Here is a 15,208-nt window from a genome sequence, read left to right on the forward strand (position 1 = left end):
TCAATGTTTTATGGACTAATGACACCAAAATAAACGATTACCAAAGTGAGGGAAAGCCGAAAGGCAGAAAGGAACGGCCCATAATTCGAACCAGAGCGTCTCATCTGTGAAACACGGAGGAGGTAGTGTCATGGCTTGGGCACATATGGCTGCTTCAGGACCAGGCTCACTCATTTTTAATTGATAATGTAACAGGAGGTTAACAGTAGGATGAATTTGCAGATGTACGGACAGATTTTGTCCAGTTATGTATAAATGTAAACCTCATCAGTCACCGCTTCATCCTGCAACAAAGACACAGGATGCCTACGCAACCAAACACACTGCCTATGCAGCCAAAGCATTCAACAATTGTCAAGAGTTTAACGTTTTGGACTGGCCAAGTCATTCGCCTCACGAGGAGACAGAAACGCCACAAAACAAAGATCAACCAAAAGGGAAGACCTAAAAAGGCATTTCCAAAGAAGATGCCAAGCATTTTGTCATGTCAGTGGGTCATAGGCTTGATGTCCTTATTGCATTTAAGGACTACGCGACAATGAAATATCCTCATTTTTTTGCACTGATTTGCTTTTAAGTTCAACCATTAATTTACTTTTGCACAGCTGTAAAAGGGGGACTCAAAAGAAAAAAGAAAAAAACAGCTCTTTCTGCAAAATTGTAAACATACTATAGGCATACTATATACCATGAAATAAAAGGTGATTATCTGCACTATTGGCTCATATTCATTCTTTTTATCTCAAATGCAAATGCCTTATACCTGCAGTATATTATGTATCACCATCATGTAGCCAATATTTAAAGTCTCAGTTTCAGTGGAAACAGTCTTGTAAAAACATTGACGCTGGTGCCGTTATTGAGGATTTCTTGAGAGAACTCAAACACAAAAAACATCTATTCATGAACCATGTATACATGAACCTATGAAACTCATGTTACGATAAAATATTGCCAACATGTTAGCAATACTTTACACTTGCTGGGTTGGAGAGATGTACTTTATTGAACCCAGTGGGGTCATTTGTCCTCTGCATTTGACCCATCCTAGTTACTTAGGAGCAGTGCACAGTGCCCAGGGACTCCAGTTCTGAGGCCAGTACCTTGTTCAAGGGCATGAGCTGAAGTACACCTCACCTGACATGCATGTCTGAGTGTGGGAGGAAACCAAAGTACCCCGAGTAAACCCACACAAACACGGGGAGGACATAGAGAGGATCTGGACCAGGTTTCCCATCCAGAACCACTGCTCTCAGGCTTAAAACATTACATTACACATGCTGAAGTTATGCGTTTTCATGACGCTCTCACTATTTTCTCAACATAGGTGCATCCAATTGTGCACATTCATTTAGGCTAACCCACAAAATAGAAAGGCTAACCCACATAAAAGAAAAGCTACAGAGATTCTATGTAAAGTGAAATTGTTTGATTAAGGTAAACTGTAGTGATAAGTTAAAATAACTGATTAACTAAGGCATTTTATAAATCAATGCCTTAGTAATGCTTTGAAGGTTTTGTTGTGTGGGGCCCTGCAGTTGTGAATGATGCGCTATTGAGCGTCCAGATTACAGAGGGAACTGAGCACCATTTGCCACTCTGAGGGTGTGAGTCAGAGGGGGAACACAAACACTCTCACCGATGTGACTGAGTACCTGACTCATTCCCAGACAATGAAATTACCCATGCACACTGAAATCCTGATTAGGAAAATAGGGAGGCTGTTCTCAAACAACTTTTACTGATTTTTATTTGAAGCAGTTGTGTGTTGCTGCTAAAGAACTAAATTATTTGCTGTGCTGATGCACAATTTCTGGTCTGTCTAATTATATTGAAAGGAGATTAACCAAAGTGCAATTTGAAACTGGAGTAATTCCTAATTATAGGTAGAATTTTATTAGAAATATCAGATACCCCTGAAGGTCAACTGATAAAAATTATGAGACCTAGCTTAAATGGTTCTTAGCAAAAATGAGTTAATTATTAAGAATGCAATATCAGGGCTATTCCTTTCTCAATGCACCATGTGATAATTACTCCAACAGATCTGATTCAGTGCAGGAAAATTTTAAATTACTATGTAATTACAGGGATTTATAACCTCAAACTGTTTGAAATTAAAAGTTTTTCCTCTTTAATTTTGTGAAAGATATTGGATTTGCTTGAAGCCCAAGAATTAACCCATTTCTTTTCTCACCTACTGAGATTAATGCGCTATCATCTCACTGCCCATAAACGTCCTGCATACTGATCTGATATCAACTGACACTCCCTCCGCACAAATTCTCCGGAATCAAATGGCTTGTGTTATTACATGGAGCGCTGCAGGAGGTTTGAAGGAAATCATTCATCTGAAATTTCAATAACATCCTGTTGATCATAATTACATCCGTTAGTTCCCGTTTTAAGATCAACCATTCCTCCTGTGCCCAAAGCTTTATCCTAGTAATAGTCAACACTGCAGTTCACATTCATGAAAACGTACCGTGACAAGCAGTAACATGAACAATGGAAAGGGTCACAGTCAATGCTAAATAACCATTTCACCAGATTGATAAATACGCATTAATGCACCTTTTGGAAATAAACTATTTCCGGCTTCTCACAACACAAACATTATGTTTGTGTGGCTATGGCTTTAGCATCTTAAATGGAAGACTGCACTGCCGTATGAAAGCAGAACGTTTTACTGCTCATTTTTTGGACCAAGGAAAATTAATTCGAAATGAGGCACAGTGACTGTTTTTAAATGTTCAGATGGAAAAAAACAAACTAGCAAATTGCACAAACCGAATAAAACCACCTAACTATTAAAACAGTTCTCACAGCTGCTTGTGGACACGGATATTTCAGAGAATGGAAGACAGAGAGTTTCTATGGAAACCAACAAAACAGATGTATAAGAATACACATATGTATGTTTATATGGGAGCTAGCCTTGCTGATCTAAGTGACTTTGACCGTGAAATGATTATTGGTGCCCGGCAGGGTAGTTAGTATCTCAGAAACTGGTGATCTCCTGGGATTTTCATGCACAACATTCTCTCAAGAGTTTGAGAGAATGGTATGAAAAACAAAAAAGCACCCAGTGAGCAGCAGTTCTGTGGGCAGAAACACCTTATTAATAAGCGAGGTCAGAGGAGAAGGGCCAGACCGGTCGAAGCTGACAGTAAGGTGACAGGAACGCAAATAACCAAACATGGTATGCAGAAGAGCATCTGAACACACAACCCATCAAACCAGTAAATGAATAGGCTACAGCAGTAGAAGACCAATAAGTCTAAAAAAAGCTAACTGAGTGTATATAACAGCAGCATGTATCATCATCCTTAGAATATATCTTGTCAGTGAAAAGAAACATAATCCCATCTGCTGAAAGTACGACTCTAAAATGTTTAATTCATCAATGGTTAAAACATCAAATGTGTTCAATATGATCCTGAAGCTCGCAGCTGTGCCCACTCTTATGGGTATAAATGTATTCACCAGTGACTGGGTTTATTCCTTTATGAGTTTATGGCCAGGTGTGCTAGTGCTTCTGGACATACTTCAGGTTTCAAGTACTTTTAATACTCAGATTTATAATATACACATTTAATATCCACTTAGTGCACACCTTGTGTTTAAGCTTTCGTGAAAATATATTTCATTGTGCACTGGCATTATAAAGAAAATGGAAAACCCCCTTTAAGAAAATGGATTTAAAATGTACAGGCTAAGCAAACAACTGGTCTTAACGCAGCATTGTTAAGGTTTTTTTTGTTTAAGCACTGACCAACATCCATAGTTACACTGTATAGGTAATCGATAAATTGTAATAGATTTGTTTGTGCAGAACAAGACAAAACAACCTCCTCCAGAAATACCTTTATTGCCATGTGCAAAACCTTTGAAAATCAGACATACCAGCCCCTGCTATAATCATCTAGGTGATGCATTGTGTATTTCTTCACTTAATTACTGTGAGAAGCTGTCTTTATATATGACCAGCATTCTCCAGAAATTATGATTCGCTCTTTACAAAAGGCTGTCCAACCAGGAAAGGTTTTTGTCCCATGTTGAAACATGTCCCATTTTCTCAGTGGAGGCTAAGATTGTACCAGGAATGGCCTGAAGCACTGCGCAATATGGAGCAAAATAATAATTGCTACCTCAGCAACAGGCCCAGTATTCAAAATCAAACGCAGGCAGACAACAGTGCTTAATAAGACAAGTTTGACTAATTAGCCACATGGCAGGTTTGGGATTATCAAACATCCTGCATGACACTGAGTGTGGTAGCTTGAAAAGATAGGAAATTAAATTGATCAGCCCTAATGCTAACGTCAGCCTGTTCCCCATCAAGGGGTATCAGCACAGATCAAATAAAAAACATTGGTAAAAACCGTTGGTAATTATTGTGGAACCACCCTTGGCGAAGAGGACAGCTGTGAGTCATCTCCTAGCATTTGTGATCAGATAAGAGAACACATTTGGAGGGATTTCGTATGGTGTTATTATGGTATGTCATATGCATCAGCAAAATTAGGGAAATCAAATGGCTTGCAATATTGACTTACACTCACCAAGCACTTTATTAGGAACATTTTTACTTTATTACACCTACGTATTCATGCGTTTATCTAATCAGCCAATTCTGTGGCAGCGAAACAATTCATACAATCATGAAGATACGGGTCAGGAGCTTCAGTTAATGTTCATATCAACCATCAGAATGGGGAAAAATGTGATGTAAATGACTTTGACCATGGAATGATTGTTGGTGGCAGACAGGGTGGTTTGACTATCTCAGAAACTGCTGATCTCCAGGAATTTTTAATCACACTAGTCTCTAGAGTTTGCAAAGAATGGTGCAAAAAACAAACCAAAAAATCCAGTGAGCAGCATTTCTGCAGACAGAAACATCTTGTTAATGAGAGACGTCAGAGGAGAATGGCCAGACTGGTCAAAGCTGACAGAAAGGTGACAGTAACGCAAATAACAGCACATTACAACAGTGGTATTCAGAAGAGCATCTCTGAACACACAACGCATCATAACTAAAGTGGATAGGCTACAGCAGTAGAAGTCTAAAAAATAAGTCTAATAAATACCTAATAAATTGCTTGTTGAGTGTATATCAATCTAAACATCAATATTCAGACTGAATGCGTGGAGTTCAATGGATTACCAGGCTCTGAATTATTTGGTCAGGGTCCTTGATGACATCGTGACCAATACATGTTTAGTTTTATTTACATTTTGCCTCCTATAAATTCAGTGCCACAAAGCAGCCTCTTTGAGTCTGAGTAAAACTGAGAAAGAGAACTGGTCTGTGTTAGATTCATAGGCCTAATAGTTAGCTATAGCCTAGTTATTTATTGCTCCCATGCATCGGAGATACCATTTGCAGATGGCAGATAAGAGACACAATAACAAAACGAGAAAAAAGTAAACCATAAAATCCAAATTGGGGGGGGGGGTCAAGGGAAATATGGGTGGACTAATCATGGCTTATAAATGATTGGGCAGACTGTGGTTCCTTTGTTTTGGCAAAACTAAGTATATCAACAGTCTGCCATATTATTGTCTTTTTCCTCATAAACAGTCCACTAAAATACATTTACAAACATTTGAGGTGAGAAATAAGCAATACAGTTGCTGAATCTTGTACTGTACTGACATGCACTTCAAGACTCTTGTTGACATGACTTGTAAGACAGGTGGAGACCACTTGTAATGGTATTCCAATTAAGAAAAAATTCTAAATATGAAAATTGGTGAATGCCCCTAGTTCTCTTAAATCACTCGTTTAAATAGATATATATACTGCCAAAATGTCCTGGTATTTTGTTGAATTCATTATGCCACTGGTCTTAAATAGTGCTCCTGGACACTGGCAGCAAAACATCCCCAAAACATCCATGTTTACCAGTAGCTATGAGGTGCATCTCTTTTGTATGCAGTCCTCTTTTGCCTCCAAATATGTCAATGAATTGTACAAGAACCTTCCACAAGAAGCTGATGGGTGCATTCTTAACTGTGATTTCGGTGCCATGTATAGCCTGTTGCTAGCTGCCTTTTGTGATCCACGGAATGGTGGTAGAGGCTTGTACCCTAGCTATTGTAGCCCATAAAGCCTGTTGATAGTACCTCTGAGAATGGTACCATTAGTCGCTCGATGTCTAAATGAAAATAAACCAGACAGTCATACTTTAGAAAATTATATTTGACTTGGCCTAACCTTACCCAATTGTAAGTTAACCTTAACACGCCCAGTTTCGACATTGAAATGAAGCTGTGTTCACTGCATAGCTATGTATGTTCGTTCCAAATGCAAAAGAGGACTTTGGAAGACAGTTTCATTAGCAACACCGAGTGGATCAAGCAACATCAAGACCAAAACAAAGTGATATCAAAATCAAAAAAATTTTATTTAATTATACATCATACGAGAAATTACTGTGAAATTACTGTGAAGTAATTCACAATTTTTATTAGGCTAAGCTGTAGTTTCCATGACCGTTCCAATTGCTCTCAGCCTTTCCATACACCAGTTTTGCTCTGCAGAAAAACCATCTGATGGAGACCAGAGATCATATAGAAATTAAAGGGGTAGCCTATTTTGCAACTATTTGGCAGCCTGTAGCCTTGTGGCTAAGGTACAGGTTCTAGCCCCAGTGTAGCCACTATAAGATCCACATAAGTGTAGCAACACCCTTAACCCCACAATTCACTTCGGATAAAAGCATATATAACTCATTATTTTGGGAAATCAATTATGTTAAACGAATTCCTTCCAGTTAAGGAATATTCATGCCATTGATAAAACGGTATATGCTGTCTCATCATAAATGTATTTTACTGTGGCAAATGTGGTTAATAAGGACTACGCTTGACAGAACAAGCTTGAAGCAGGTTCCTTAGCATATGCTATTCTGACAGCTAATCTCGCTAAGCATTCCTGCTAGTGTTAAAGTCTTCAGACTGCAAATAATTCCACTTTGGACTGATCGTTTTCTGAGATGGCAACTCAGAAGGAACGGAGAAGGTTGTTAAAGGACTCTTAACCAACAACCAACAGAACAACAAGGTCCTTATCAGGGACTAACATGCAAGTCATTGGCTTGGATGTTTTACAGCTCTCCCACTGTCCATAGGCCCTAAATTGTGGGGTTTTTTTTTTTTTTTTTTCCACTAGAAGGAAACGCATATTATTGAATGATAGTAATACTGCCAAACATTAAACAAACTTAAATGAGAATCCAGAGTCATGTATTTTTATAGGGATAATATCGATAAGCTAATGGTAATCAATAACATAGCCCCGGGCAACAGTCCTTCCAGGACCATAGCTGATGGGTCTCTGAGAATTCTGCCACAGCGAATGCATTTTCAGGTTTATTTAAGGGTAATAATAAACTTATAAATAAACTTATTATGCAACAGAAGGCATTCTGGCTGAACAACATAAGTCAAACAAACGAGTGAGCGTGTTTACTGCTTGCAGACCAGAGCAGTACATACTCCATATATAATTCATTAAGAAATGTGCAACCATATGAACTGTAACACTGGTGCATTGTCACAATATTATTCAGGAGTTGGATTTGTAAGCACCTAATATTTAAAATAATATACAAAAAAAACCCTCAGTGAAATTGTATCATAGCTGCATGATCTGATCCACCATAAGATATAACACACACCCAAGTACACACCAAACCTTGGTTTCACTTTTTAAGCCTCTGTAAACAAGAACACACCCTAACACACAGACACACAGACACACACACAAATTTCCCAGTGTCTCAGGTAATTCACAAGCCAAGGCAGCAGTTAAATGCAGATGTCTGCAAATTATAATCATCCTGCTTTGTACCTGCTTGTTACAGCCTACACACCTCAATGAGATTAAAAAGCATGTTTTCTATGAGGGTAAAGAGTATGCCATTAGTTACACTCTAATTATTTTAGTCCATGTTTCCTAGTACAGGTAATAGATTGTGAAATCAACAATTTTATCTTCAGAGAATCTGTGTTGGTTCCAAAGTGAAATGGCCTTGATGAGACAAATTGTTTTGAATAAGTGAAAACTATAAACACACAGGCTATTATTTGTATATTATAGTAAGTCAGAATTAGTCAGGACTTTTCACAATATACATTATATCATAGCTATGTGCAGGCACATAGCAAAAAAGTAATTTATTTGCATGTACCTGAAATAACTGTTTATACATATAAATGTTTATACATGATAGGCCACAAGCAATGACCTCACTAATATGTTCAAATCAGGCATCAAGGTACCTACACATTCAAGAAGCATTAAATTGCTTTGGTTTAAAGTGATTTGCAAGTGCTAAAAATTGGCATAATTAACTCATCACTTTTACATCATTTTACATGTCAGGTATTGTTCTTACAAGCAGTTGTAACTAAATTTATCTTGCATGATTCAATGTACATAGAAAATATATTTATTTAAACAATTAAGTCAATACTGTAACATGAGCAAACGACTGGTTATATTCCAATACAATGTATACATTAGAGACAGGACTAAAGATTGACGCTTGGACTTCCTCCTCTAGGCAGCCATTTTACTTTCACACCAAATATGTATTTCCACATGGTGATAGCCACTCACACAGCTTAGAGGTAACCTCAAAAAAAAAAAAAATGTTCTGAACATATGAGATCCCAAACAAGACCAACAATGGCCCATTTCTGCATCCAACAAACTTCTCAGAATGGTTTATAGGACAACAAACCATTTACAAATATGACTACTGGTGGGGTGATGTAACACAAAGACAATAAGGAACATGAAAGGTGTCTTGTGACCAGCCATGAGGTTTGGACATCACACACTACTTTCATCTGTCCATTGTTTGGTAATATCATTCACACTGTAGAGACTGGGTAGAAAAAGGCCTTGGACGCATATCTTTCTACTTAAACTAAATCTATGTCTAGTCTATCAGCATTAATACTCATAGAACGATCTGGAATGTGTTTACAGTGTATAAAGTCCTACTGACAAACTGTCTTTCATATCTTTATGTTGTCATACACTAAAAAGGTACAACATGAAGATACAGAAGGACTTCCAGCTCATCCCCCTTGGCTTTTACGCAAATGATCTACATTAGTCATTTATTTTGAAATGATTACAGCTCCATAACCGTGAAGGTCACTTTTCAAGCAACTGCAACTTGCTCTTTGACAAAAATAACTAAATAAACATACATTTAAAACGACAACAATAATAATAAATAATAATAGTAATGCGTGTATGACTTCATTGAAATGTCTAAATACAACTAAAAACCTAAACAATACTGGACCAAGATTCCATTTCTTACATTTTAAACTTTGATCTGACAACACGCGCAGTTTAGCACTAATTTTACTGTACCGGTACGATGCTATAACAGTAAAACCATTCATCCCATTCAAAGCAGGCTATGGATAACATGTTCACCCTTATGGGTTGAAACATGTATAGCTATAGTAGGGCCATTGTAGTTCGTTTCATATACAGTCAGTAAAATCTAATGTAGGGATCTGCAAGATTCATTTAATTAGCTTGGCATCTTTTCACTCCGTCACCAGGCGTCAGGTTGTCCGCAGGCATGAACTCATACTACCGAGAGCTTACCGTGGTCATTGGAACATAAACTATTATTTATTGGCGTCAACCAAATAAAACGAGTATTGTTTAAAAGTATGTAATGCAATGCATTTGCTGTATGTAGCTATGGATCACAGACTGGTGCATCAATGTCGGCCGAGCGGTTTATCACTGGGTATCTGGTATGCGTGTTTAAATCATTTTGGAAGCTAATACTAAACATGACTACATATGATGAAAATAGTTACATTGGAAAAAAAAAAAAAAAAAAAACACAAAAAAACAAGACGTACTGTATAGGCCTATATGTCGACGTCCGTCTGGCAGCCTATTTCATTAGTCCGAAGCTATTTGCAAAATATGCTAATTTACACGCCAGATAGTAATGGAAACGATGGACTATATAGCTTATTATCCGGATACATCTTAGAATGCTATACAGCAACCCTTTCCGTTCCATGTCCAATGGTACTAATATAGTCATATGGAGAGAACGGTGCCCATGTAACATGTGCTGCTGAATACATAAAAATAAGCGAATGTACACTCAACACTGGTGCCGTTAATGACTGCAAAGCGACACTGCAACTCAGCTAATGAGAATAATGCATATCAACCCCCAAACATGCAAGCTCCTAAAATGTAAAATAATCAGGAAGGAAGCGGTTAATGTATATAATATTTTTCATAAAAATGCCCAACATATGGCAGTTTTCTGGCTCTTAAGCTTGAGTAAATGTCTAGTGCGCGCAACAGTTAAAACGATGAAATCAGAACAAGAAATTATTCTGTATGTCGTTGAGCAGAGGGATTATTTCATTACATTTCGGAGATGCGCTCTTGTCTTCAGACGTTTTCTTATGTGGTCTGTTTTATAGCATGCCACCATTTCCTTCAATAAGTCTATAGGATCACGTAACAAGTTTGTTAAAGCATTTCTTGAGGTTTTCATTTAGCCTATAGCGTGGCCGACGATTCCATGTTCTGCGTTGTACCTTTTTATAAAATCGCATGTGCACCTCCCTCAATATGAAACAGATGCAGTTTAAAGGGAATGGCTATTGTATGGCTATGACAATATTTTCCAGATTATCGCTTTAAAGGCAGTCAGTCTAATATTTAACCCACACATGTCCATTGCGAAGAAATATGGTATCAAAAAAATTATAAGGGGAATAATGCTTTACAAATTCGAAGAAAATAAGGCATGGCTGTAAAATCCCTCCGAGATAAGGAAAGAGCGAAATTGCAAAATCTGTTCTTTTAGGTGCAATTCACTAGTTAATAGGCATATGAAGCAACTCACGTATCCGCTTGAGCATACTGCAAGAATATTTATTGAGCCCCAGCTCAATGCCTGCATTGAACGGTGAACCAGACATGCGTTCCCCAACTCTAGCCTATTTCCGTGTATTTTTGCAGCACCGCCGGATTTGCCCATACAAAATACACATCGTCATGTCATATAAACGTCCAAATAAACGGACCACATCCAGAAAGGCAATCTATGAATGCATACTCACCTCGCACATATGTGATCATCATTAAAAAAACGAGATTCCACAATATAACTCCAGTTTTAATCCTCATTTTCTTAGCTTGTAAAAAGTCAACTAGACCACATGTATTACATCCGCTTTTGAAAACGTTTGAGAATTCCGTTGGTTTAGCGTAACACCCCTCTTTAATAATTACTTTCATATTCACATCAAGCTAGTTGGTATTTTTTCTGTTGCTTTTTCTGAACAAGGCGCAGTGTATTTATCGCTGTGGCTGGTGTGCAGTCACAGCAAGAAGTGAGCATTGGTGCTGTGATACCACAGCAACCTTGACGAGGACTCGACCATCTCATCAACAGGGGCGCCAAGTGTGTGTTCTGCTTTTGCCGGACGGTTGTCTTTTGATTACTGTTTATTAACTTCGGTTTCATTCTGATAATCAAATATTTTTTCCTCAGACAATTACGCAAGAACACGTGGAAAAGACAGGTTCATCTACTCCTCTGCAGATCAATACTGTGAATTGACGCCAAAGAGACAGAGGTGGTGCGAGGCAAACAAAGTTATTTTGCTTGTACCGACTATTCGCTTAAAATAATTATGGCTCTCTCATACAATGCTAAATCAGATGCACACATTTGGATTTGAAGAATGGTGGTCTGAATTTGTTAAGGGAGCCGCCCAGTTCAGTTACATTTCTTTGGATTTTCAGAAATTGATATAAACTAAACCCTGACAAATGAAACGAAAAGCCGTTTTTTTCACTTTGCTCGACATTGCTATATCATATTTTATGTTTCAATGTCAGAAAGATGTCTTCGTTTTCAAATACACGTTTTTAAAATGAAATACACCAATACATGAGATCACAAATTTGTATCACGCGAGGACATGAAATTCGTCCTCATGTTTTCCCAAGCAGTTATTTAAAGTTTCAAGATCTATAGATCTCAAAAGTTACGTCGGTACTGTAGAATGACACTCCTGCCACCTACAGGATATGTAGCCTACTCTTGATCCAAATCCGTGAGCATGATACCACGATACCATGATAATGGACACATACACACACAAGCCGCAGAACATGAATTCCAGCATCAATTTGTTCCACGTATAATTAAACGGTTTAACTGTTTTATCAAACAGATTTGACTTTTTTTGTATCTTATTGTTTTTTTATCAATCCAGCCAAGCAGTCATAAACTGGATATATCACGATCTATTCCTCTCAACACATTTTTAGCTACATTATATGGCATGATCCGTATCTTCAGAGAACCACCTTGAATTTTTTCTGATATGTTTTGGCTGAAAATCTTAAATAGAACAAACGGACGTCTAAATAGCAAGTCATTTCAACTATATCCAGGATAGTGGACTGGTCTATTTGTTTCGTGGTTCAGCAACGTAAAAGGTGCTTTGAGACTACCATCTTTTCAGTGATAGAACTCTCCAAGGTGCTGAACGTTTGCTGTGCGTAACTTGAGCGCCGTGCGATTGCGTGTTGAATAAAGCATCATATGACCTTAAAAACCATTGACGATGACTGGAGAACGACGGTACCTACACATAGTTGGCTAGTTCAGCAATATAACAGATCTGGAAAAAGAGTGAGTTTTTTCGCTGTCACCAATTCAAATTTTCTCTGGTGAGAGAGACACACACAAGAAGGAGTGGAGGTTGGATGTGTTTGAGGAAAGAATTCTAAGTGGCATATAAACAAACGTGGCCGTGTCAGAGCTGACTTTGTATCTCGCCTTAATGAGCGCACGTCTTCGCCCATATTTGCATGTAAAAGCGGCTCAGGCGCTGTGTATGCCTGGCTTACACAGTCGGACTTCACGCAGTCGCAAACATTTGTTTGCTTGCACAAATGGAAATACCAGATGGAAATAATAACACTGAATAACAATACGCATTTATATGCAATACAAGGTGAAAAACAAATGTAATTAAAAGCGGACGATAATAATTATGTCCTAATTAAATCGGCATGGGTTACTTGAGCTGCCTACACAATACTTTGCTGTAGCCTATACGTTCAGTTCATTTTACAATATAAGGCCACATATTTACTTAAGTCTGTAAGTATTTGGACAGTGACACTTTTTTTGTTTTGGCTCTCTACTCTGAAATTAAACCATGATGAAGTTAGACTATCAGTTTATTTTGCATGTACTTACATTCATACTGAGGGGCCAGTTTTATACATAATACATTTTTATACAAAGTACCCCCATTTTGGAGGAACAAATGAAATAGAAAAAAACTGAGCAGCCAATTATCATTTGACAGCTGAGTATTTGTGCATCATTATTTCATCCATAAGAAATAGTAGATTCAAGTGTGGAATTTGAATTTAGAGCCTGCTTCTCAACACGCAGACCACATAAGTGTCAATGCCAGTAGAACAGGCCATCATGGGGTGAAATAAATCTGAATAAATTGATCCTAGACAAAACATTGTGTGTGTCGAAATCAACAGTTTGGTACATTAAGAAGCAATGCACTGGTGAGCTCACTGGTGAACAGCAAACAACCTGGAAGACCACAAATGAACACTTGACTGACCAAAGAATACTATGTCAGGTTCTATGTTTTCTATAAGTCTTTAGCACTTTTGTTTATTTTTACCCTCTGTGCACACCATAGTTGTTTCTGTCAGTTCATTAATTCCCTGTCATTCGTTTCACTTGTCTCCTACTTCCTGATCGTTTCCCAAACCTCATTGTCATTCCCTCTCGTTACCTGTGGATTTAAACCCCTCTGTTTGTGTAATTTGTTGCCACACTCTCCAGCCGTTATTTCTGTCTGATCGCCCATGCCTGAATTCTTGATTACAAACTACCTTATCTGCATTACTACCTTTTGCTGGTTCTGATCTGCTATAAACCAGCAAATAAAAACTTTGACATTAACTTCTGTGGTCTCACTCTTGGGTTCAGTGTTCTGGTGTCTGACAACTTTTATTTCTGAAGAAAAAACTATTTGCAACTGTTAACCAAGGATACTCGTTGGACTGTAGGCATAAATGTGACAAACAAAAAAAAAGACTAAAGCAGCATAAAATCTAGTAAGATGTAAACCACAGGTAAGCCTCATGAACAGAATGGAACACCATAGAAGCAGGTATGCCTTAAACACCTGTTGCATTTAACCTAGATTTAAAGGTTTGAGGAGACATACTCCTACAATTAAAACTCTAATGGCTGGCAAGACAGCCATTAAAGCTGCAATAGGTTACTTTTTAGAAAGATATTGAGGAAAGGTCGTACTTAATTGGTAGCAATCATAGAAAGCTGCTGAGAGAGAAATCCAGCACCATACGCTGTTTAGACCCTCGAATTCTGCACTTCAAAATAAGGGTTTGGCCTGAATTTGTGTTTACAGAACAAAGTGGTTTACAACAAATCAAAAATATTGATTGGTTCACGTCATGAACTAGCCTACGATGAAACTGACCCTGTGTGTTCACATACAGTGCTGTGAAAGTATATGCCCCATGATTTCCTCCATTATTGTATATTTGTGAAACAGAATTTCAGATCTTTAGACAAAATACAATAATGGATCAAGGGAACCAGTAAAAACACGAAACATATTTTTGAAAGTATTTAAAATAAAAGAAACACCCAAATCACCCTTGTGAAAAAGTAATTGTCCCCATAGTCAATCAACAAATTAACGTCATTTAATTGATAGAATAGATTCAGCTGATTGAAGCCTCACTCATATTGAACCTTACCTTGAGAGTGAAGTAATCCCCACAGACTTTCTACAAACACACAATGCAATGATTGACGCAAACTCCAGAAGTTGAAATCTATCAGCCTGAAAAGGGTTACAAAGCCATTTCTATGGCTCTGAGACTGCACTGAATCACAGTGAGAGCCATTACCTCCAAATAGAGAACACTTGGAACAGTGGTGAATCGTCCCAGTTGGGGCTGGCCTACCAAAATTTATCAAAGGGTGCAGAGACAGCTCAACCATGAAGTCACCAACAATCCCAGAAGAACATCCAAAGACCAGCAAGCCTTTCTAGGCCTAGGCTAGAGAAGACAAAAATGGAACTTATGGGAGAGTAGGAA

At 37.9% G+C, this 15,208-nt stretch overlaps 1 protein-coding gene across 1 annotated transcript in view; it reads right to left on the reverse strand.

Moving 5' to 3' along the window:
• csmd3b (CUB and Sushi multiple domains 3b) overlaps positions 1–11,320 on the reverse strand; it is a 268,124-nt gene extending 256,804 nt beyond the window's left edge. The window contains exon 1 of the mRNA XM_061256027.1: positions 11,143–11,320. Coding sequence (XP_061112011.1) covers positions 11,143–11,320 — 178 coding nt within the window. The remainder of the gene's footprint in view (positions 1–11,142) is intronic.
• Between the last annotated feature and the right edge of the window lie 3,888 nt (positions 11,321–15,208).

The sequence above is a fragment of the Conger conger genome, chromosome 9, assembly GCF_963514075.1.
Source record: "Conger conger chromosome 9, fConCon1.1, whole genome shotgun sequence".
Taxonomy (NCBI): Eukaryota; Metazoa; Chordata; class Actinopteri; order Anguilliformes; family Congridae; genus Conger; species Conger conger.